At 46.7% G+C, this 25379-nt stretch overlaps 1 protein-coding gene across 1 annotated transcript; it reads right to left on the bottom strand.

Annotated features, from left to right (window-relative positions):
* Positions 1-263: 263 nt before the first annotated feature.
* Positions 264-25147, bottom strand: LOC145357227 (pinopsin-like). The gene is made up of 5 exons (XM_080210384.1): positions 24946-25147; positions 21352-21534; positions 18406-18551; positions 14069-14308; positions 264-498 (listed from the first exon to the last, which is right to left on the bottom strand). The coding sequence occupies exons 1-5, from the start codon at positions 25145-25147 to the stop codon at positions 349-351; spliced, it is 921 nt and encodes a 306-aa protein (XP_080066510.1). The 3' UTR covers positions 264-348.
* Positions 25148-25379: the final 232 nt, after the last annotated feature.

Below are 25379 nucleotides of genomic sequence, written 5' to 3'. Positions count from 1 at the left end.
CAAAGGAGCTTGCTGCTGGTGAGTGAAGTGAAGCCAGTTGTCCATCGATAACACATGGCAATTCAACGGCCATCAACCAGAGTCTTTCCTCTCAGCTCCGAGTCTCACAACACCAGTTAAAGTCCAACAGGTTTATTTGGTAGCACGAGCTTTCGGAGCACTGCTCCTTCATCAGGTGAACCCTGATCAGGTGAAGGAGCAGCACTCCGAAAACTCATGCTACCAAATAAACCTGTTGGACTTCAACCTGGTGTTGTGGGATTTCTTACTGCGCCCATCCAGTCCAACGCCGGCATCTCCACATCTCAGCTTTGAGCTTAGGGCTGCTGCCAGACCCCAATGGAGGTTTCAGGCTGGTGAGATTCGGTTGCCACCTCCTCCCTCGGAAAGACTGGTGGCCTCAGTGCGACTCCTGCTGGCAGAGCTGGAAGAAGTGTCTTCATCCCCAGAGAACTGTTTACGCCCGCAGCATAGAGTGGTCAGCAAGCAATTCCGGAACTGTACAGGGAAGAGAAACGGGAAAGCCACTTAAAATTAGGAAGGAAAAGAAGAGCCTGCATTTACATAACACCTACCGCAGTCTCAGGACCTCCCAAAGCACTTTACAGCCAATGAGGTACTTTTGAAGTACCTTGGTTACCACTCTCGTGACTTGGTCAAAGTTGTCTACCTGATATGCTGCAGGAAAGGATGTCCCGAGGCATGACACATTGGCGAGACCCTGCAGACGTTATGAAAACGGATGAATGGACACCACTCGATAATCACCAGGCAGGAGTGTTCCCTTCCAGCAGTCAAGGGCATTCAAGCCCCTGATCTTAGGTAAGCATTCTCCAAGGCGGCCTTCAAGACACACAATGCAGAGTCGCCAAGCAGAAACTGATAGCCAAGTTCCACACACATGAGAACGGCCTCAACCAGGATCTTGAATTCATGTCACGCAACCTGTAACCCTCTTGACTTGCCTGGGCTTGCAAAATCTTACTAACTGTCCCGGCTAGAGACAATTCACATCTCTTTAACCTGTGCTTAACCCTCTCTCCACTCGCATTGTCTGCACCTGTAAAAACTTATTCCCTGTTGAGACTTGCACTCCAACCATTATCTTGTAATTGAGTTTGTGTCTATATATGCCCTGTTTGTGAACCAAATCATGCTCTCACCTGGTGAAGGAGCAGCGCTCCGAAAGCTCGTGCTACCAAATTAACCTGTTGAACTTTAGCCTAGTGATTGTGAGACGTCTTACTGTACTTTTGAAGTGCAGACCCTGTCCCTAATAGGAATCGATTCACTCACAGCAAGATTCCACAGACAGCAGTGAGGATAATCTAGTAACCTGTCCTTTTGATGAGATTCACTCCCACTCTAGTTTGTTCCTCTACTCTCACAGTCCGAGACCCCAGTGGCACCTCCTCTCCCCCAGAATCTCACCATGGTTACCATTCTTCACACATGGACCCTGACAGTGAATCAAACCTGGAGAGGCTACCCAGCTAAACCCAAACCAGTAAAATCTTCCTGGCAAGGCCTGCTGCAGGACAACCCGGAGTGATCGAGCGAGGGGATTAAGGGTTATGGGGAGAGGGCGGGAATGTGGAACTGAGCCACGACAGATCAGCCATGATCTTATTGAATGGCGGGGCAGGCTCGAAGGGCTAGATGGCCTACTCCTGCTCCTATTTCTTACATTCTTATGATCTCTTCTTACCCCCTCTCCCTTACCCTGGGCACTGAGGCCAATTGCTGCTGCTTCAACACAACCACAGCAACAGGAATAGGGAGAGGCAATACAGATTCAATAGCGTGGTTCGAAAGAGTGTAGAGGGACAGAGGGTCCTGGGAGTTAATCTGCAGCATTCTTTGAAGGTATCAGGACACACTGAGAGAGTTGGTGAAAAGTTAATTGGATCTTGAGCTTCATAAATAGAGGCACTGAGTACAAAAGCAGGGGAGTAATACTGAACATTTCTAAAGCCCTAATAGGCTACAATTAGACTATTCCATCCAGCTGTGGTCACTACATTTTAGGAAGGATGTGAGTGAGGGTCCTTGAAAGGGTGCAGAGGAGATTTACTAGAATGGTTCCAGGGATGGGGGATTTTAGTTACAAGGTTAGATTCCAGGATCAAAATCCTCGAACTCACTCCCTAACAGCACTGTAAGTGTCCCTACACCACATGGACGGCAGCAGTTCAAGTAGGCAGCTCACCACCACCTTCTCAAGAGGCAATTAGGGATGGGCAATAAATGTTGGTTGGCCGGTCACACTCAGATCCCAAGAATGAATTTAAAAAAAGTTGGAGAAGCTGAGGTTATTCTCCTTGGAGCAAAAGAGATTGAGGGGGAGATTTGGTAGAGATTTAGATAAAGTCAACAAAAGCTGTTCCCATTACAATAAGAAGTCTCACAACACCAGGTTAAAGTCCAATAGGTCTATTTGGTATCATGAGTTTTCGGAGCGCTGCCCTTTCATCATGGTACCAAATAAACCTGTTGAACTTTAACCTGGTGTTGTGAGACTTCTTACTGTGCCCATCCTAGCCCAATACTGGCATCTCCACATTACAATGACATGGGGACATGAGTTTAAGGTTTTGAGTAGGAGCTGGAGGAGGCAAATGAGGATGAATTATTTGATGCTCTAGTGCAATGACCTGGAACTCGCTGCATACTAGGATACTGGAAGTGAAAGTGATGAGTGATTTCAAAAGGAAATTGGATGGACACTTAAAAGAAATTAACTTACAGAGCTATGGGGTTGGACTAGCTGGATTATTCTATGAGAACGAGCAAGCATTCAATGGTTTCCTGCGCTGTAATGACTCTATAACTTGCATTTATATAGTACCTGAACTGTCTCCCTGTTCTGCAATCAACACCAAGGGTGGAATTTTCCTGTCCTGCCAGCGCTGGGTGGCCTGGAGTGGACAATTCCGACAAAGGCCAGAAAATTGCCAGTGGGAAGTCAGATCGGAATTTTCCCCTCACCCGTTTCACAGTGGGTTGATGGCAGGTCAGGTTTCCCACTGATCTGTGTCGGGAATGCCACTTGCATGGATTACCATGTCATGAGTACTCATTAAAAATGCAAATTACCAGAATCTTATTCCCCTCCCAATTACGTACCATATCAGTGGGAAGTTAGGCCAATCTAAATCACCATAGGATGTAGGTGACATGCAGCTGTCTGCTTCCACTTCACAACTAACTTTGAGGTGAGTGCAACATACAAGCCTGCCTATAACAGCGCTGTCTGCGTTCATAGCACTGTCAGTCTGACACCACACTGGTGGGTGTACAGGATTGGTCTTGTGGTGGGTACTCTGGGAGGCCAGCACCAATAACCCACATTTACTGGTCCTGCCTGCCACTGGGATTGTTGTGGGCATGGCAGAAAATTTGACAGAACATCTGAAGATCTACTGACTTTGGGCAGGAATTTCTGATCTCAGGGTGGGTGTGACTGGAAAGCCAGATTGTGCTGTAGATCTGAGGCAGGCCTGCATTCTGAAACCGAGACCAGTATTGAGATTGGGGGTGGGGGGGGATGATGATGACAGACACATGGGACCAATGGTTTTGATGAGGCTGATGAGAATCAAACTGTATGAATAGAATGGGGTGCATGCAGACTCCAGAATAGGAGGTGTGGGGAGCTGGGTGGATTGTATTTGTGTGGCACACATGAAGTGGGTTACGCAGAGACAAATGGAAGTGGGGGGGAGCAAGAAGGCTGACTGTGTTGTGATCAGTCATGAGGGAATGAGAGAAACACAGTCATAGGGGGTCCAGAGATCACAGTGAGAGAGTAAGGACAGTCTTGGGACTTTGGAGGCTATGTTACAGGCTATGCCTAGCACCTATACAGTCCCCTCTAGGAAGGGGCAAGGCCAGTGTGCTCAGTTGGGATAAGGTATAGCTTTGTGTGCAGGGCATGCTAACTGTTTTACAGTTGGTGATGGGTTTGTCCAGTTCAGTACTGGGCTGCAAATGGGATAGTTATTGTTAAGAAGGCACTTGCAGCCTGTAAAAGGAAAAACTGCAATAAAGGGAGGGGGCATTCAAAGCTCTCCTGTGAGGGGGTTCACTGTGGGTTGAATCCAGATGTTAATGGAAGGATTGAAGCAAAGAACAGGACTGGAAAGAACAAATTAACTTCATCTAACATCCCTGCTGCTGCCTTGAAGTTGCACAATTGAGAGGATATAATAACAACTTACATTTATATAGCATCCTTAACAAAATAAAATGTCACAAGATGCTTCACGGGGCCATGAGCTAAATAATGATATGCTACTGAGACACAAACGTTGATCTTAGGGCTGTTATGTATTTATATAGATTTCGGAGAAGCAGCACTGAATCTGCAATGAGCAAAGTATAATGATATTTATATTGTGTAACATGTTGGCACAGTGGTTTGCACTGCTGCCTCACAGCACCAGGGACCTGGGTTCAATTTCAGCCTCAGGTGATGACTCGTTGGAGTCTGCACATTCTCCCCATGTCTGCGTGGGTTTCCTCCAGGTGCTCAAGTTTCCTCCCACACTCCATAGATGTGCAGGTTAGGTTGATTGGCATAACTCCTGGCAAGCATCTTCATCTTAGATATACCTGGATGGGCACTGTGTAATTCAGCTGGGAACAACTCCCTTCCTGGTCCAGGAACAACTACTCTTGTTCCCCAAAGTGTGATGTCATCTTGGCAACACAACTCATCTTTTTGTGTAAAATATGGTTCACTCTCTTCAGAAATTGGCTCTTAGCCCAACTCATTAGTATCCTGTGCCTCTCTTTGAACAGCAGTGGATCCTGATTGGTCAAGTACCTGATCTGTCTCACCAAAACTGGCCAAGAAATGTCCAAGAAATTCAATAGCAAGACACTTTCCTGGGATACTGGGGGAGGTACAACTGTCTCTTGCAAAGGTAGGTGACGAAGTGTATTCACATTTGTTATGTGTATTCCAGGCTGGTGCTTGAAGTATATTCATAGGCAGAGAGAATTCTTGCCAATGTGATTAGCAGAATAGCCTTGTCTTCTTTAAAAGGACTCAAAAGCGGTTTGTGATCATAAACAATGGTAAAATGCCAACAGTACAAATACAGATGGAATTCCTTGACACCAAAATGTATTGACAATCCTTTTTTCTGAATTCGTGAGTGGGCTTTTTCAGCTTCTGAGAAGGTTAATGATATATACTCTATTGACCTTTCTGATCCATTATCCATCTCATGGGACAAGTGGTCACCAACGTCATATGAAGATGCATCATAGGTTAGTACCAATTTCTTAGGTTGAAATGAACTAACAAGTTTGAAGAATCCAACAATGGCTTTACTCTGTTAAAAGCTTCTTTCTGGGGCATCTTCCAAAATTAGCAGCACATGCAAGGAGACAATAACGTTTACAAATTCAGTAAAGAACGCCCATAGTAATCCACCATTCTAACAATGACTTTGAGCTCAGATCTGTTTTTGGGGGCCAGTGCCTCCTTTATTGCTCAGACCTTATCTTCCATGGGATGTAGTCCTTGTGCATCTACATAGTACTCCAGGGAAGCTACATTGGCGACTTGGAAAGTACATTTTTCCTTTCTGTGGTGAACACCAGCCTCCTCTGAGTTAGCTGGATACTCAGCTTCTCTTGAACCAGCTATAAGAACATCATCAAGGTATACTATAACACATGGCAGTCCTTGCAATGGACTTTCCATTGTCCTGTGGAAAATAGCACATGCTGACAACACACCAAAAGGCAGGTGCGTATACTGGAACAGACCTTTATGTGTGTTTATCATGATATAACCTCAGGAAGCATCATCTAATTCAAGTTGCTGGTATGTGTGACTCATATCCAGGTTTATATCAGATTGACCTCTGGCCAGCTTTGTATACAGGTCTTCAATCTTCAGGATTGGATATTTATCCATTTTACCAGTCAGATTAATTTGTAGTCCCCACACATGCGGACAGTCTTGTCTGGCTTCAACATAGGGATTACAGGTGCTGCCCATTCTGCAAACTGAAATTGCTTGTTCTTCCAATCTCTTTAGATCAGTAACCACCATTCCTTGTAAGGCATATGGTACTGGTTTTGCCGTCGCAATTCGAGGGGTCGCCTCTGGGATTCACAGAGATCTTCCCTTGCAGGCCTTTTATCTTGTCTAATTTATCATTGAAGACTCTCTCATATTTCTTCATCAGTTCGAGCAGTCTTCCTTCCCGCACTTGCAAAATCTCGGTGCATGTTGACTTGATTTCCTTTAGCCAGTAGCAGTCCAGAAGGTTTTGTCCTTTGCCTGACACTATTATTACTGGGGCTGGGCAGACTGTTGTCTATAATTTACAGGTACCGCTGTCATGCCCATTATTTTCATGGTTTCTCCTGTATAAGTTGTTAACTTTGCAGCAAAACTCTTTAAATTCAATGGGTGGGGTCCTATCACAGTAGTTGATGTCCGGTGTCTACTTCCAGTTCCCGCCCTAACTGCTGAACAGCACCATTTTGCTTGCTTTGTAACTTTTGAACCCTTTCACTCCATTGCCAGCACTATCTCCAACACTCACATATCCACCTCTTCAAACAACCTCAGTTGTATAGCCTCATTATTCATCCTGCAGACTAATCTGTTCCATAGCATATCTTCGAAGTGGCTCCAAAGTTACAGAACTACAGGATTTGCTTCAACTTGGTGATGTAAGTCACAGTAGATTCCTCTAGGGATCTCCTCCTTAAATGAAACTTAAATCACTGCAATATGACCGATGGTTTTGGATAGAAATGTGACCTTATCAATTTAACGCTCTTACTGAATGACTTGAAGTTAGCCATACTTGGGGTTGTGAGACTGTGAATCAAATTGTAAACCTCAGGGGGATTGTCTCTCTCTCTTCATCTCCTCTTCTATTCCGCTAGCCCAACTGCACTATGTATTGTTCTCCGTGGGGGCATCAAAAGGATCTATCCATCCAAATGGGGACACTTTTGCAATTACTGTTGTCTCAACTTCAATGGAAACTGTATACTCACAGATCTTTTACCCTCATCGCCAATGTAATAATTCTTGTTCACCAGTTAAGGGAAAAACAATGGGACAGATTCTCCGTCCTCCCAGCAGTGTGTTTCCAGCTGGCGAGAAGCAGTATGCTTTTTGCTGGTGGCAGGATTCTTGGGACTGGAGAATCCCATTGGCATGAATGGCCAGAGAACTCCGGCCATCATGGTTATTTACAGGTAAAGGCTATACGGAGGCTTGCAGCCTATGGCTGCAGCCAGTTCAGGGAAAGCTCTAGAACAGGAAACTGAGCTCAGCAAGGTAATCCCCCACCCTGCTCCCTGATTGGTTCTCCAAGTCATGTGACTCTTACTCTGCAGATTGTTCCTGAAAGGGACCAACGAGCACAGTCAGCCTCTGCGTCTCCCAATGTCAATGACACAACACAGAAACTGGCGACGAGGACATCAAATGGTGCTTACTAGCCATTGGGAGAAGGAAAAATCATTGGAAAAATTGGGAAGAAGGACTTTGAAGAAAACTCTCCCCATTCTCCTAACTGAACAAGCTCAGTGGACACAGAGGTTTACAGCATGGAAACAGGCCCTTCGGCCCAACTTGTCCATGCCGCCCTTTTTATAAAATCCTAAACTAATCCCTGTTGTCCCACATTAATCCCAGTGAATAATGATTGCCCTGCAAGGTGATTTTAGGAGAATTGCAGAAGCATTTATAGAGCTGGGAGTGTTTAGAATAAAACAAGCAGAGGATTGGGTGCCCTGTTTTCAAAGGGCAAAGCAAGGTAGCTGCTGAACACATGTTGCAAATTGTGCATATCGGAACATCATTAGAATCATAGAATTCCTACAGTGCAGAAGGAGACCATTTATCCCATTAAGTTTGCACCGACTCTCCCACAGGGCATCTTTCCTAGGCACAGCTCCACCCTATCCCTGTAATTCCACACATTTACCCCATTACCCCTAACTTACACATCTTGAGACATTAAGGGGCAATTTAGCATGGCCAATCCACCTAACCTGCACAGCTTTGAACTGTGGGAGGAAACTGGAGCATCCGGAGGAAACCCACACAGACATGGAGAGGACGTGCAAACTCGACACAGCCAGTCACCCAAGACTTGAATTGATCCTGGATCCCTAGTGCTGTGAGGCAGTAATGCCCACATTAATCCCAGTGCCCACTGCGCTGCCGTGCCGCCTAAAAAGAAGGAAAATGGTAGGAGTTTTTGTTGCCATGGATTCTTCGACAGAGCAATTGAGCTCCTATAGGAAATGGTTTGATTATTTTATGCAAGCAAACAAAATAGCAGAAGATATTATGGTTCTTATCTTCCTGAACATAATGGGGGAGAGGGGAAGCATTTAATCACCTCAGGTGTTTAGTGCAGCCAGAGAAGCCAGGCACAAAGAGATCGTAGGAATTCTACAGGCACACTCTTCACCAAAGCTGTTAGTGATTGCAAAGTGTTTCAGATTTCAAAATCATAATCAAGAAGAGGGTGAATCAACTGCACAATTCGTGGGTGTATTAAAAAGGCTTGCAGAGTACTGTGAGGTTGGTATTAAATGATACAATTCAGGACAGATTTGTCTGCGCTCTGAACGAGACATTTTACAGCCCGATGATGAATTGTCACTGGATGTGCTAGCCATTACTGGTGGTACAAATAGATAATATGTCACTCCATTGCCGGTTGGACAGGAAGTCAGGGTGGAAATCAACACTGGGGCAATAGTCTTGAAATCTTTAAGAAAGTGTTGAAGATATACATTTGTAAAGTGGTTCTATTGAAGGGCTGCATTGACACAACCAAATGGACAAATGGCAGATTTGTCTTTACATATAGCAAAGTGCGATTATCCAGCATTGATGGGTCGAACTTGGTTGGAAAAGATTCAACCAAATTGGGCCAGAGTCAACCTGATGACAAATGCAGAATCAGACTTTACTCAAATCCTCAAGCAGCACCACGGAGAGCTGGGAAGTATGAAAAATATCACCGTTAAATCCAAGGTGAAAGAAGGAGCCAAGTGAAATGCTTGAAGGTCAGTACCCTATGTTATCAGGCCAAAAGGAGAGGCTGACTTGGAATGACTGGTGAAGTCAGGAGTCTTGGAACCACTCAACATTAGTGAATGGGCTACACCACGTGTACCAATTATTAAGAAGGTGGATTCATATGGATTTGTGGAGACTTCAAAGTCATTCTAAATCCAGTATTATGTGTGGAACAATACCCATTACCCCATATTGATGAACTGTTTGCAGGATTGGCAGGAGGCCAACATTTTAGCATGAACAACCTAATGCAGGCATATCTACAAATGAGTACAGATCAGAAGTCTCACGAACTTCGGACGATTGAAACACAAAATGGTTTGTTTCAGTGACAAAGATTATCATTTGGTATCACATCAGTTCCAGCATTGTTCCAGAGAGCAATGGACCAAATCCTGAGTGGGCTAAGTGGAGTCCAGTGTAACCTGGATGACATTCTGGTTACCAGAAAAGATGAAGAAGAACATCTTTGGAATCCGGATACCACTCTTCAGAGATTGGAAGACTATGGGCTGAGAGTCTGCAAGGACAAGTGCAATGTGAAAAATGTCACAGGCCTTCACAAATCTCTTTCAAAGGTTACAGTGATACTCAAGCCTCAGAATGCTAACCAGTTGCGTCCCTTCCTACAGTTGTTGAATTACTGCAGAAGATTAGTCCTAAATGTGGCAACTATATTAAAGCCATTGTGTAACCTGCTGTGTCAAAATGAGAAGTGGAAGTGGTCAGATCAGTGCAACAATGCTTTCTTGCTAGCCAAAGAGGCATTGCTCAAATCTGCATTCCTGACACATTTCCATCCGAACCTACCTCCACAGTTAGCATGGGACACATCTCCCTATGCTGTTGGATCCCATATCATAACGTTGGATGAAGAGAAACCCAATGTTTTTGCATCCAGAATATTGAGCAAAGCTGAAAGTAACTACATAGAGAGTGAAAGAGAAACCATAAGAATTATCCTTGAAGAAGGGAGATTCCAATAATTTTTGTATGGAAGAAAATTCACACTATCGATGGACTGTTGACCATTAATGAGAATTTTTGGACCACATCCAGAAATACCATACTGGCAGCAAGCAGAAGGTAGAGATTGGCACTGCTTTTGTTTATACATACTTATACCATCTAGTGTTGGCAATCAAGTCTGCATTGTAAAGCAAATGTGCTTTCTTGTTTACTATGACCAAATGGTTCATCAGCAAATAGTGCAAGAGGAGGTATCTCCTACTTTGAGCAGGTAGACAGTAACCTGTCACTTCAGCATAAGTAAAGAACTGTACTCAACGTAATCATATACCCTCTGAAATTTTGGGGATGGTGCCAAGAGCCAAGCCTGCAGATCCAAACCTTGACTTGAAATTGTATTCCACTAGAAGATTGGAGTTATTTGTACAGTCAGGATGTCTTCTCTGGGGGCTCAGAGTAATCATTCCACCACTATTGGACACATTACATGGGGAAGATTGTGGAATAGTGAGAATGAAAGAGATGGTGAGAAGATGTTCCTGGTGGCTGGATTGGATGCATAAATAGAGGAGAAGGCTGGAACATGCTCTTCATGTGTGAAGATAAGAAACCTGCAACCATTAACACTGTTACACCTTCAAGAATGGCCGGAAGAGACTTGGCAATGGGTGTATGAACATAAGAACATAAGAAATAGGAGCAGGAGTAAGCCATCTGGCCCTTCGAGCCTGCCCCGCCATTCAATAAGATCATGGCTGATCTGTCGTGGCTCAGTTCCACTTTCCCGCCCTCTCCCCATAACCCTTAATCCCCTCTCTTATCAAAAACCCATCAACCTGCTTCTTAAAAATATTTAGCGAGGCAGCCTCCACCACTTCAACGGGCAGAGAATTCCAGAGATTCACCACCCTTTGAGTGAAGAAGTTCCTCCTCAACTCCGTTCTAAACCGCCCCCCCTTTATCTTGAGGCTGTGCCCCCTAGTCCTAGTGTCTTTTTTGAGCGGGAAGAGTCTCTCCACCTCTATCCTATCCATCCCATTCATCATCTTATACGTCTCAATGAGATCTCCCCTCATTCTTCTAAACTCTAACTAGTACAAGCCTAGTTTATTCAGCCTCTCCTCATAGCTCAACCCCCTCAACCCTGGTATCAGCCTAGTAAACCTCCTCTGCACTCCCTCCAAGGCCAAAATATCTTTGCGCAGGTGCGGCGCCCAAAAATGCACACAGTACTCCAGCTGCGGCCTCACCAATGCCCTATACAGCTGCAGCAAGACCTCCCTACTTTTATATTCAATCCCCCTCGCTATGAAGGCCAGCATCCCATTCGCCTTCCTGACCACCTGCAAGCTGGGTTTTTGCGACTCATGCACAAGGACCCCGAGGTCCCTCTGCACCGTCGCCTGCTGCAGTTTTTCGCCACGTAAGTAATAGTCCTTCCTACCATTCTTCCTACCAAAGTGGACCACCTCACACTTGCCAACATTAAATTCCATTTGCCATTTCCTGGCCCATTCGCCCAGCCTATCTAGATCCTTCTGCAGACTCTCCACACCCTCCGCACAATAGAACCTTTTGAAGGACACATGGTCCTAATCACAGTTGATGCACATTCAAAGTAGCCAGAAATCACTATTACTAAGTCAACTTCATCAGAAAAGATGATCAAGGGGTTAGGAGAAATCTTTAGCAGATTTGGAACATAGTTTGTCTCTCAAGAATTTCTTGATTAATAAGGAGATCAGGGATAATGGGAAAAGGCAGAAGAATGGGGATGAGAAAATATCAGCCATGATTGAATGGCGGAACAGACTCAATGGGCCGAGTGGCCTAATTCTGCTCCTATGTCTTATGGTCTAAGAATTTGAAAGTTACTTGAAACAGAATGGTGCATTGTTGAAAAGAACTAACAAAGTCAGATCGAACAGTGGGAAAACAAAACAAAATATTTTGTCTTCCACCAAGGGACAAGAAGTTCTGGTCAGGATCTATTCTTCAGGCGTGAAATGGGTTCTTGTTACGATGATTGCACAGACTGGACCTGTCTCATATACCATCCAAATCTAGGGTGATGATGCCATCTGGAGGAGGTATGCAGAACAGCATTTAGCGGGGAGAACCGATCCATCAGAGGTAGAACCTACAGCTAGGGTCAGTGTATCCAAATTCAATTGTACAAGGTTCTGAAGACCTGAATTTTCCTGAAACTCAGACACCCACAGAACAAGTTGAGGAAAACAACAGGTCAATTTCAGACCAAGCACAGAGTCAACTTTGAGTTACAATGTTGACACTGGTCAAAACAAGCACTGGCGACGTTCATACAAAGTTGGAAATGGCAGAGCTTGCAACTCATGCCAAGGAGCAGATGCCTGAGGTTTGCAGGCAGCCATTCAGAGAACGATGACCCACAAACCATCTGACTCATTGATTATTGTTGTTTGATTATCGTTCATGTTTACATTTGTTAGAGATGTTTGAGTGAAAGGGGGAGGGAATTTTATGCATTTATATTGATTTCTGAGGAGTGGCACTGAGGTTGCACTGACCACCGTATACTAATATACGTATGACATCACCAGAAGTGACATCACTGATTGCTGGTATGGATAACTGTACAGAATAAAGAAACAGCCTATACTGAGTTAATAAAGCTTCTTCAGTTTGTCAGCTTCTGTGCCTCCTAGCACCAATCCTACAAACACAACAAGGGCAGTTGGTCAGAAGCGAGAGAGATTAGTGTTAACGAGCGCCTTAAAGGAGGACAGCGAGGTAGAGAGGAATTTCAGAGCTTCAGGGTCTTGATAATTGGAATGCAGCCACCCATGGTGGAGTGAAGGGAGCCACAGAATGAGAGAATCCAAGGAGGGTTGTGGAGCTCTGCAGTTACGGAGATAGGATTTGAGGTGGGGTTAGAATCATAGAATCCCTACAGTGCAGAAGGAGGCCACTCAGCCCATCGAGTCTTCAACCACAATCCCACCCAGGCCCTATTCCCATAACCCCTCATATTTTACCCCGCTAATCCCCCTGACACTAGAGTTAATTTTGCATGGCCAATCAACTTAACCCGCACATCTTTGGATTGTGGAAGGAATGATGTGGAGACGCCGGTGTTGGGTTGGGGTAAACACAGTAAGAAGTCTCACAACACCAGGTTAAAGTCCAACAGGTTTATTTGTTAGCAAAATGCACTAGCTTTCAGAGCACTGCTCCTTCAACTTGGGTCCCTGGCTGTGTGAGGCAGCAGCGCTAACCACTGTGCCATCATTGGCACAGTCAGGGTGAGGCCACAGGGGTTGGAAAGGGGCTTTGAAAAAAGATGAGAGTTTTAAAGTTGAGATGTTGCTTAACCGGGAATCAGTGTAAGTCATTGAGCACCAGGGAGGATGGCTGAGTGGGTCTTGTTACAAGTTAGGCCATCAACAACAGAGTGATGGATGAGCTCAATTTACAAAGAGTGGCATGTTGGATAATGGCCAGGTGTGTATTGGAACAGGTTGGAGGTAACAAAGACATAGATCAGAATACCCAGGCACCTGCCACATCCTCCTGTTTCTGTATCAATCCCAACTTTGAGAGGAGTTCCTCGGGATTGTGAAAAGGAGCTAATAATTATGATTGTCAATTCTCCAGGATTGTCTCAAAGACTTCAGAGTTTGCAGATAAATCTTCCAAACATCTTGGCGAGAAAACACAGGGTGCAGCATCATTAAAACCTCTGCTTTCCTTTTCCCTGAAGAATGTTATTTATTCATGATCTAAAAACAAACTGGAGATGGAAAAATAAACCAGCTGTTCGACTGTCAGAGAAGGGTTGTCCAATCAGACAATGCAGAGTCTCCTTGTTGCAGAGAGGTGGAGTTTGATGATGATTAACATGTTGGGTGACCAATGGTGAGAGTGTGTGTCCCACACACTGGGGCCAATAGCAGCTGGAGGTAACATGTGATGAAGCCTCCAGGAGGACATGCAAGTAGAGTTGGCAACCACTAATACACATGGAAGAGTTAATCTTACCTGTTTGTTCATAAAGACATAAATAATGGGATTGTAGACAGTGGCGGTCTTTGAGAAATAGGAGGGCATGGACGCCAAGGTGGGGTGAATCACGATGTCCTTATTCACAGCAACAACCATGGCAAAGGTAGAATAAGGGAGCCAGCAGATCAGGAAAGCCATCACCATGGCAACTACCATACGGGTCACCTCCTTCTCCGCTCGCTGTGTTGTCTGACACTCCTTTTGTTGCTGTGCAACCTGCAGAAGGAGGAAGTGCATGGCTCATTCTGCCATCTCCTTTAACAAAATGATGCTTATCAAAGTGAAGGATAGCAGCTTTGGGAAATACAGCAATGCCCCCATCAAACACTCCCAGGACAGGTACAGCACGGGGTTAGATACAGAGTAAAGCTCCCTCTACACTGTCCCCATCAAACACTCCCAGGACAGGTACAGCACGGGGTTAGATACAGAGTAAAGCTCCCTCTACACTGTCCCCCATCAAACACTCCCAGGACAGGTACAGCACAGGGTCAGATACAGAGTAAAGCTCCCCGTCACTGTCCCCCATCAAACACTCCCAGGACAGATACAGCACGGGGTTAGATACAGAGTAAAGCTCCCTCGAGACTGTCCCCCATCAAACATTCCCAGGCCAGGAGCTGCATGGGGTTAGATACAGAGTAAAATGCTGGAGGGATGATGAGTGGGAGTTGGGGGGGGGAAGGAGAGGGGGAAAGGGGAGGAGGGGGGGGAAGGGGAGGAGAGGGGGAGGTAGAAGGGGAGGTGAGGAGAGTGGGAGGGCAGGAAAAGGGATAAAGAAAAGTGTGGAAGGTGAAGGATAGATAGGAGAGGGGTGGAGAGAGAGAAGGGTGGGGGAGGGAGAACAGGAGGGGGAGTGGGTGGGGAGGTGTATGGGAGGGGTAGAAGAGGGGAAGAGGAGGGCAGTTAGATGAGAGAGGGAAGGGGCAGAGATGGGAAAGATGGAGAGGGGAAAAAGAGGGCAGAGCAAGAGGGGGATGGAAAGAGTAAGGGCAGGAGAAGAGGCAGACAGGCGAGGGGGAGCATGGAGGGGGATGGAGAATAGGAGGACACCATAAGAAATAGAAACAGGAGTAGGCTGTTCAGTCCCTTGGGAAGATTGGGGGATGACATGGGGAGAAGATCAAGAAGGGGAAGGAAGAGGGGAAGGATGGAAGAAGAGGAGGAGGAGGAGAGGGGGAGGGGTGGAGGAGGAGGAGAGGGGGAGGGGTGGAGGAGGAGGAGAGGGGGAGGGGTGGTGGGAGAGGGGGAGGGGTGGTGGAGGAGGAGGAGAGGGGGAGGGGTGGTGGAGGAGGAGGAGAGGGGGAGGGGTGGTGGAAGAGGAGGAGGGGTGGTGGTGGAGGAGGAGGAGAGGAGGAGGGGTGGTGGCGGAGGAGGAGGAGAGGAGGAGGGGTGGTGGTGGAGGAGGAGGAGAGGGGGAGGGGTGGTGGTGGAGGAGGAGGAGAGGGGGAGGGGTGGTGGAGGAGAGGGGGAGGGGTGGTGGAGGAGGGGGGAGGGGGAGGGGTGGTGGAGGAGGGGGGAGGGGTGGTGGAGGAGGGGGGGAGGGGGAGGGGTGGTGGAGGAGGGGGGAGGGGGAGGGGTGGTGGAGGAGAGGGGGAGGGGTGGTGGGGGAGAGGGGGAGGGGTGGTGGAGGAGGGGGAGAGGGGGAGGGGTGGTGGAGGAGAGGGAGAGGGGGAGGGGTGGTGGTGGGAGAGGGGGAGGGGTGGTGGAGGAGGGGGGAGGGGGAGAGGGGGAGGGGTGGTGGTGAGAGAGGGGGAGGGGTGGTGGTGAGAGAGGGGGAGGGGTGGTGGTGAGAGAGGGGGAGGGGTGGTGGTGAGAGAGGGGGAGGGGTGGTGGTGGAGAGGTGGAGGAGGAGGAGAGGGGGAGGGGGGAGAGGGGGAGGGGGGAGAGAGGGGTGGAGGGGGAGGGGGAGGGAGGGGGGGAGGGGGGAGAGGGGTGGAGGGGGGAGGGGGGGAGGGGTGGAGGGAGGGGGTGGAGGGGGAGGGGGGAGAGGGGTGGAGGAGGAGAGGAGGGGGGGAGGGGGAGGAGGGGGGAAGGAGGAGAGGAGGGGGGGAGGGGGAGGGGGGAGAGGAGGGGAGGGGGGAGGCGGGGAGGGGAGGGGGGAGGAGGGGAGGGGAGGAGGGGTGCAACAGGAGGTGAGTATGGAGAGGAAAGGGGGAATGGAAGGGGAAGGGTGCAGAGGGGGTTGATGGAGGGAGACCAAAAGGAAAGGGAGTGGGTAGGAAGAGGAGGAAAGTTGGGGAGGGATAAGGGAAGAATATCAAGCTGGTCTGATATTGCTGCTGCTGCTTACAAAGCTTCAATAGTGCAATCACTTCCCAACATTCCTTGTCGAGGTTTGTGAGTTAGTGCCACAGAGCTAGTGATGTCCCTGGAGAAACTGAACCAATGACTTTCAGCAGAGTGGACAATCCCCAGCTATTGACTCTAGACTCTGCAAATTCCAGTCTGGTGTCTGAATTGGAAGGGCGTGACCAATCCAGTCCCCAGTCCAGAGAAATGAGCTCATAACTAAGGCTGACAGCTTTTACTGTGCGCTCGCACTGTGTATTCTAGTGTGTACTCGCACTGTGTGCTTACAGTGTGCATTCACATTGTGTATTGTGGTGTGTGCTCGCATAGTGTACTTGTGTGTGCTCGCACTGTGTACTTGTAGTGTGTGCTCGCAACTGTGTGCTTGTAGTGTGTGCTCACACTGTATATAGAATGTAGAACATAGAACAGTACAGCACAGAACAGGCCCTTCAGCCTTCGATGTTGTGCTGAACTTTGTCTGAAACCAAGATCAAGCTATCCCACTCTCTATCATTCTGGTTGCTCTATGTGCCTATCCAATAATCGCTTGAAAGTTCCTAAAGTGTCCGACTCAACTATCACAGCAGGCAGTCCATTCCACACCCCAACCACTCTCTGAGTAAAGAGCCTGCCTTGGATATCACTCATATCTCCCACCATGAACCTTATAGTTATGCCCCCTAGTAACAGCTGCATCCACCCGAGGAAATAGTCTCTGCACGTCCACTCTATTTATCCCATCATCATCTTATAAACCTCTATTAAGTCACCTCTTATCCTCCGCTCTAAAGAGAAAAGCTCCAGCTCCCTCAAACTTTCCTCATAAGACCTACCCTCCAAACCAGACAGCACCCTGGTAAACCTCGTCTGCACTCTCTCCAATGCTTCCACATCCTTCTTATAATGAGGTGACCAGAACTGCACATAATATTCCAAATGTGGTCTCACCAAGTTCCTGTACAGTTGCAGCATAATCTCACGGCTCTTAAACTCAAACCCCCAGTTAATAAGTGCTAACACACAACAGGCCTTCTTCATGGCTCTATCCACTTGAGCGGCAACCTTCAGAGATCTGTGGATACTTGTAGTGTGTGCTCACACTGTGTACTTGTAGTGAGAGCTCACACTATGTGCTTGTGGAATGTGCTCGCACTGTGTGCTTGTAGTGTGTAAGTATACTGAGGAAATTTGGCATGTCAGCTACGACTCTCACCAAATTTTACAGATGCACCATAGAAAGCATTCTTTCTGGTTGTATCACAGCTTGGTATGCCTCCTGCTCTGCCCAAGACCGCAAGAATCTACAAAAGGTCGTGAATGTAGCCCAGTACATCACGCAAACCAGTCTCCAATCCATTGACTCTGTCTACACTTCCCGCTGCCTCCGTAAGACCATAAGACATAGGAGCAGAATTAGGCCACTCGGTCCACCAAATCTGCTCTGCCATTCAATCATGGCTGATATTTTTCTCATTCCTATTCCCCTGCCTTTTCTCCATAACCTCTGATCCCCTTATTAATCAAGAACCTATCTATCTCTGTCTTAAAGACGCTCAATGACCTGGCCTCCACAGCCTTCTGTGGGAAAGAGTTCCACAGATTCATCACTCTCCGGCTGAAGAAATTCCTCCTCATCTCTGTAATTAAGCACACATAATTAAGGACCCCACGCACCAGGACATTCCCTCTCCACCTTCTTCAGTCGGGAAAAAGAAACAAAAGTCTGAGGTCACGTACCAACAGATCAAGAACAACTTCTTCCCTGCTGCTGTCAGACTTTTGAATGGACCTACTTCGCATTAAGTTGATCTTTCTCTGCACCCTAGCTATGACTGTAACATTACATTCTGCACTCTCTTGTTTCCTTCTCTATGAACAGTAAACTTTGTGTAGAGCCCAAGAAATAATACTTTTCACTGTATGCTAATACATGTGACAATAATAAATCAAATCAAATCAATACTGACTATTTATACAGGAGGATAGAAAATCAGAGCAAAAAGATTCTCCACACTCACCGCTCGGAGAACCACCAGCAAACAGAAATAGGAGAAGATAATCAGACTTAGCGGCATCAGGAAACAAGTGACAAAAAGTGCCACCACGTAACTGTTGTTGTTGCTTCCTCCAGTGTACCAGTTCGGTCCACAAGATGTTTGCAATCCTAAAGAAAGAGAAATTGTCCTTAATAGCTAAACTGTGACCATACAAGTACACAGTGCAAATACACACAACAAGCACACAGTGCAAGTACACACTACAAGCACACAGTGCAAGTACACACTACAAGCACACAGTGCGAGCACACTATAAGCACACAATGGGAACACACGCTACAAGCACGCAGTGCAAGTATACACTAGAATACACAGTGTGAATGCACACTACAAGCACACAGTGTCAGCACACATGGAATACACAGTGTCAGCACACATGGAATACACAGTGTGAATGCACACTATAAGCACACAGTGCGAGCATACACTACAAGTACACAGTGTGAATGCACACTACAAGCACACAGTGCGATCACACATAGAATACACAGTGTGAGCACACACTGCAAGCACACAGTTCAAGGACACACTACAAGCTGTCAGCCTTAGTTATGAGCTCATTTCTCTGGACTGGGGACTGGATTGGTCACAACCTTCCAACTCAGAAGCCAGACTGGAATTTGCAGAGTCTACAGGAGCTGGGGATTGTCCACTCTGCTGAAAGTCATTGGGCTTTTGCCTAAGTCCTCGTGTCCCCCACATTCTGATTCCTCCATGACAGGAGCAGAAAAATCCCAGCCAACATTGTTGGAGAAATAAAGAGGGAATTTTTGGAACTTACTAAGATTCAGGAAAGATTTACCAGGATAATCACACACTGACAGATTATATCTATTAGAATTGGGACTCTCTTTGTAAAAGAAAATGTTAGGGATAACCTGATAGAGGTTTTTTGAAATAACAGTGGGTTTGACAGGGTGGGTCAGCATGGTGGCACAGTGGTTAGCACTGCGGCATCACAGCACCAGGGACCCGAGTTCAATTCCTGGCTTGGGTCACTGTCTGTGTGGAGTCTGCACATTTTCTCTGTGTCTGCAAGGGTTTCCTACGGATGCTCCAGTTTCCTCCCACGGTCCAAAAGACGAGCTGGTTACGTGCATTGGCCACGCTAAACTCTCCCTCAGAGTACCTGAACAGGTGCCAGAGCGTGGCGTCTAGGGGATTTTCACAGTAAATTCATTGCAGTGTTAATATAAACCAACTTGTGACTAATAAATAAACTTTACTTTAGAATGGACCTGGAAAATTAAGTCATAAATTTAAGATAATCACTAATAGATGCAAACAGGAATTCAGGAGGAACTTCTTTGTTGGGGAGTGTTTAAATTCTTGAACTCATTATCACAGGGCTGAGGTGAATAGTATCAATATATTTCAGGGGAATCTGTGTAAACACGCAAGGATGAAACAAGTACAGGACAAAGATAAAGGAACACGAGGAGGCAAGTGTGGAACTTTGTACACAAACATTGGGAGAGAGCGCATCCTGAGTGAGACACGTCCAGAGTGAGGGTAGGTACTGGAAATTTGGAGCACTGTAGGATTGGGTGCAGAAGGGAAAGAGATTCTTCTTTATCTTTGTTTTCTACCTTTTAAAATGTTCAGAAAGTGAAGTGGTCTTGCTCTGCTGGAGCAGTAGAGATTATAAGGGACTGGTAAGTACTGGGTGATATTTGCTACTTCTATCACTTATCGTTTATAAGGTACTGTTGAGGTTTATAGATTGTAAGAGCTATATTCTGTAATAGCAAAGACCAGGGTAGAAGGACCTTAGAGTAACTGATACTAGCTGATATTAAAATTGGTTGGCGGACAAGAAACAAAGAGTAGGAGTAAATGGCTCTTGTTCCAAATGGCAGGCAGTGACTAGTGGGGTACCACGGGGATCGGTGCTGGGACCACAGCTATTCACAATACGTATTAGTGATTTTGATGAGGGAATTCAATGTACTATCTTCACATTTGCAGATGGCACGAATTTGGGTGGGAGGGTGAGCTGTGAGGAAGATGCAGAGATGCTTCAGTGTGATTTGGATATGTTGACCAGGATTCTCCTGTCCTGCTGCACTGCTCGAGCAGCGCATTGGGCGTGAGTGGGGAGCCTTTAACCAGATTCCCAGGTGCTTTTTTGTACTGTAATGAGATCCACACTGAAAATTGGCATGGAGCTGATTATCATATGGAAATTTCAAGTATTCTCTCGTCCCACGAGCGTCACTGTTCCCCCCACCGTGCCCCCCATGTGTGGAAGGAGAATGTGCAAACTCCGCACAGACAGTGACCCAAGCTGGGAATTGAACCCAGGTCCCTGGCGCTGTGAAGCGGCAGTGCTAACCACTGTGCCATTGTGCCACCCTGTCTTGGGACGAAGGGAATCAAAGGATACGGGGAGGAAGGCAGGATCGTGTTATTGAGTTGGATGATCAGCCATGATCACAATGAATGGCAGAGCAAGCTTGAAGGGCTGAATGGCCTCTCCCTGCTCCTATTTTCCATATTTCTAAACATCAACATGAACCAGTTGGACAGAATGGCCTCTTTCTGTCATAGAATCATGGAATCCCTACAGTGCAGAAGGAGCTCATTCGGCCCATCGTGACAATCGCACCCAGACCCTATCCCCATAACCCTGTAAATTATTTGTGATTGTTTATGCCAGAGAATCCTCTACCCTCTGTCGATGCTTAACTGTTGAGTATATTCAAGGCTCAGACTCATATATTTTGGGACAAAGGGAATATGGGGATAGGGCAGGGAGTAAAAGGTCAGCCATGATCTTATTGATTAGTGTAGTGACTCAAGGGCCCACAGGCTTTTCCTGCTCTTATCTCCTGTTTGTTTGTGTTATTTTATCAGTCGTGTTTAAGGTGGGTATGTGTCTAGATTCTCGGTCTTACATCACCTTACCCTCAGGTACGTAGCTACACCAGCCAAAGAGAGGTGGCACAGTCCAGGTGAATGACCAGATCCAGGTGAAGAGGCAGCCCCCCACTGCGTGTCTTTGCTGGAAGCGGAAATCGCCCATCGGTTTGCAAATTACAATGTATCGCTCGAAGGCCAAGATTGCCAGTGACCACAGTCCCACAATACCTACTCAGGAAAGACAAACAAGACAACTTAGCTTCTCTCTCCTCCTATTTCTCTCTCTCTCTCTCTCTCACTCTTACCCGCTTTCTCATCTCACTCTGTCTCACTCTCTCTCTTTCACACCTTCTCTGTCTTTCTATCACTCTCTCACTCCCTTTTTTTCACTCTCACTCTGTCTCACTCTCTGACTCTGTCTCTTTCTCTCTCTCTCGCCCTTTCTCACTTTCTGTCTGTCTCTCTGTCTCTTTCTCTCAGTCACGCTTTCTCACTCTGTCTCCCTCTCTCACTCACTCTCTTTCACACATTCTCTCTGTCATTCTGTCTCTCACTGTCACACTCTCTCTCATTCACTCTCTCTCTCTCACTTTCTCTCTCTGACTCTGTCTCTCACTCTCACTCTCTCTTGCTCTCTCTCACTCTGTTATTCTCACTCTCACTCTCTCTTGCTCTCTCTCACTCTGTTTCTCTCACTCTCACTTTGTCTCTCTTTTTGCCTCAGTAGGCTGGAGGAATAGGCAGTCTCACTATGATTCCCCACCCATGGTGTCCTTCTAAAACCTTCCCCTGTACAGGGATGAGCACAGTTCCTGTTCCACTCCCAACTACATTGAACATTCAGCCCAGAAGGAGGCCATTCAGCCCATTATGTCTGTGCTAGCTCTTTGAAAGGGTGATCTAATTAACTCCACTCTTCCACTCTTTCCCCCTTCCTGTAAATTTTAATATGTTCATATTCATCCAATTGAAAGTTACTATTCAATTTACTTTCACCAACCTGTCAGGCAGCATGTTCCAGATTAATAACCTTAATGTGTTGAACAAATCCTCATGCTTCCTCTTGTTCTTCTGTCATCGATGTTAAATCTGTTCCTCTTGTTGGTAACTCACTAACACGTTGAGTTTTTTCTCCTTTTCTAATTCCTTCCTTTTGTTTGGGGTGGCACTGTCATTGGCACTGCTGTCTCACAGCATCAGGGCTCTGGCTTGGGTCACTGTCAGTGTAAAGTTTGCACATTCTCCCCATGTCTGCGTGGGTTTCCTCAGGATGCTCCCACAGTCCAAAAATGTGCAGGTTAGGTGATTGGCTATGCTAAATTGCCCCTTAGTGCCAGGGGGACTAGCTAGGGTAAATGCTTGGGGTTAATGGGATAGGGCCTGGGTGGGATTGTGGTCGGTACAGACTTGATGGGCTGAATGGCCTCCTTCTGCAATTTAGGACTCTATGATATCCTGAAGGACTTACTCATTCAATCCGTTCCAATGGAAGCTGGAGGCCCCTCTACCCAGTTAACCATTTATTGACACCAATAACTCATCAATATCCTGGCTAAAACCAACTTCATCCTCACGCAGCAACCTTATTTATGGATTTCCCTGGGTGGGGTTGGCGGGGAGAGGTGATGGGGGTGGTCATTCAATCATTGCATGGCATGGTCAAGAACATTGACTGACCAGTGGGGTTCCACAGTGATCAGTGCTGGGAACATTTACAATATATATTGATGACTTGGAGGAAGGAAGCAAAAGTGCCCCAGCCACAAAAATAGGTGGAAAGGCAAGTTTCAGAAGGATACAAACGATATTGATATGTTAAATACATGAGCAAAAGGTTGTCAGATGGAATGTAATGTAGGAAAATATGAAATTATTCATCTTGGAAAGAATAAAAGAGCAGATTTCAAAGCTGCAGAAAGCTGCAATATGAAGGGACTTGTGCACGAAACTCAGAAAGCTGGCACACACAGGTACAGCAGGTAATCAGGAAGGCTAATGGAATATTGACCTTACTTCAACCGAGTTGGAGTATAAGAGCAGGGAAGTCTTGCTGCAACTGTGCAAGGTACTGGTGAGACCACATCTGGAGTTCAGTGGGCAATTTCTGTCCCCTTATTTAAAGAAAGATATTGCGTAGGATTTTCTGGCTGTGTCCATCCAAAACTGGAAAATCCCACCTGAGGTCGATAGACCTTTCCATGGTCCACCCCTCCATGGTCCATTCCCGTGGCGGACAGAACAGGAAAATTCACCCCATTATCTAATTGGAGGCAGTTCAGAGAAGGTTCACTAGGATGATCCCCGATATGGAGGGATTGTCTTATAAGGAAAAGTTAAACAGGTTGGGACTCTACTCATTGGAGTTTAGAAGAATGAGAGATGATCTCATTGAAACAGACAGGATTCTGAAGGGGTTTGACAGGGTAAATGCTGAGAAGATGTTTCCCTTCATTGGGAGTGTCTAGGACCTGAGGGCAGAGTCCCAGAATAAAAGGATGCTAATTTAAGACTGAGACAAGGAGGAGTTTCTTCTTTCAGAGGGTTGTGAGTTTTTGGAACTCCTTGCTACAGGGAGCTGTGGGGATAGAGTCCTTGAATGTATTTGAGACTGGGATAGATTTTTGATCACTAAGGGAAAAGATGGTTATGGGGAAAGGGCAGGAAAGTGGATAGGAGGAATGTCGGATCAGCCACGATCCTACTGAATGGCAAATCAAGCTCGAGGGGCCAAATGGCCTACTCCTGTTCCTATTTCTTATGGTCTTATGATCTCCCTTTCTGTAACCCTTGGCACTGAGGCTAATCATCTCTGGAATGTAAACACCAGAATGATGTTTGCTAACTTGTGAATTCAAGCATACAAATGATCAGAAACTAGTGAACAGATACAAAGAGTGATCAACAAGGTGAATGGAATGTTGACCTTTACCTCAAGGGTACAAAAATGAGGAAATGAGGCTTCAGTTACAGAGAGTCTCCATCAGATCTTATCTGGAGTAATTACGCCCGGTTCTGGGCACCGCATGTCCGAAATAATAAAGTAACCTTACAGGAAATCCAGCAGACATTCACCAGAATGATATCATTGCATTGTTTAGATGTGAATTAAAGGATTAGAAACTGGAAGAGCTGGTTGAATAGACGTGGCTTGTGCTGCCTGGAAATTTGCTGATATGGAAGTGTTCTGCCCTGATTCCCTGGGCAGGACAGAGCGAGGGATACTATCTGACATTTAGCACCAGGCTTGTTGGAAGATGATCTCAGAGGGTATTGGTTCTCACCCAGGGTGCCTGAAATCTGGTACTGTCCCTCCTCCACCCTGGGTGGTTAGCCGGGGAGGGTGGGGGAGCAATTGAAGTTTCAAGGCTCTGATTAATAAATGTTGGTTAGGAAAAGGATATGAAGGAAAGGAGGGTAAATGGAGTTCTGAGTAAGTGAAGGAACCACTCTGAGTGGCTAAACAAGTGACCAGTGTGGAACCAGGTGTATAGGTGTAGCTCCTCACTGAGCCTGAGAGAAGTGGATCCCAAACAATGTGACCTTGGAGGGGGGCGGGGGGAGGTGGTGGTGGAGGGGCTGCTGGTGGGGATAGGGGGCAGAGGGGGAAGGTCTGGAAGAATTCTGTGGAGACACACTCACCTGTCAGGGACACCATGAAACCTTCGAACTGGCACACCGACTCCCCCAGGGTGAAGTAGCCATTAATGTTGTTGGAGAAACTGATGGTGCTGCCAAAGAAAGTGACCATCAGGTCAGCAATGGCCAAGTTCACCAGGATGTAGTTGAGTGGCGAACGCAACCTCTTGTATTTGATGGTCACCAAAATGACCATCCCGTTCATGAAGGAGGCCAGGATGACCACCGTGCCCATGAGAGTGGCCACGGCCATGAAGGTGCTCTTTGGGGCGACATGTGGCCATTGTGGGCCATCGAAAGCTCCGATGGTCAGATTGTGGATGGCGAGAGATAGTGTGGAAAACCCCATCAACCTTCGAGAGGGAAGTTCACTCAAGCTGAGTGTGTTGATTCGCTCTCTGTCGCTGAGTTGCTCAGCTAACCGGCCATTGCCCCAG

This window comes from Carcharhinus amblyrhynchos, chromosome 23 (genome assembly GCF_965287045.1).
Source record: "Carcharhinus amblyrhynchos chromosome 23, sCarAmb.v2.hapA, whole genome shotgun sequence".
NCBI classification, from domain to species: Eukaryota; Metazoa; Chordata; class Chondrichthyes; order Carcharhiniformes; family Carcharhinidae; genus Carcharhinus; species Carcharhinus amblyrhynchos.
This window is presented reverse-complemented; position numbering and strand designations above follow the sequence as displayed.

What these genes read in the sequence shown, in the direction of transcription:
- LOC145357227 (XM_080210384.1), bottom strand. Translation starts at nt 25,147, where the DNA reads ATGAACGGGATGGTCATTTTGGTGACCATCAAATACAAGAGGTTGCGT. An exon ending in GTGTAGCTACGTACCTGAGG is followed by an intron (nt 18,552 to 21,351) that starts GTAAGGTGATGT and finishes CTCTTTCTTTAG; the next exon opens with GATTGCAAACATCTTGTGGA. An exon ending in ATGTCTTTATGAACAAACAG is followed by an intron (nt 499 to 14,068) that starts GTAAGATTAACT and finishes TTCCCTGTACAG; the next exon opens with TTCCGGAATTGCTTGCTGAC.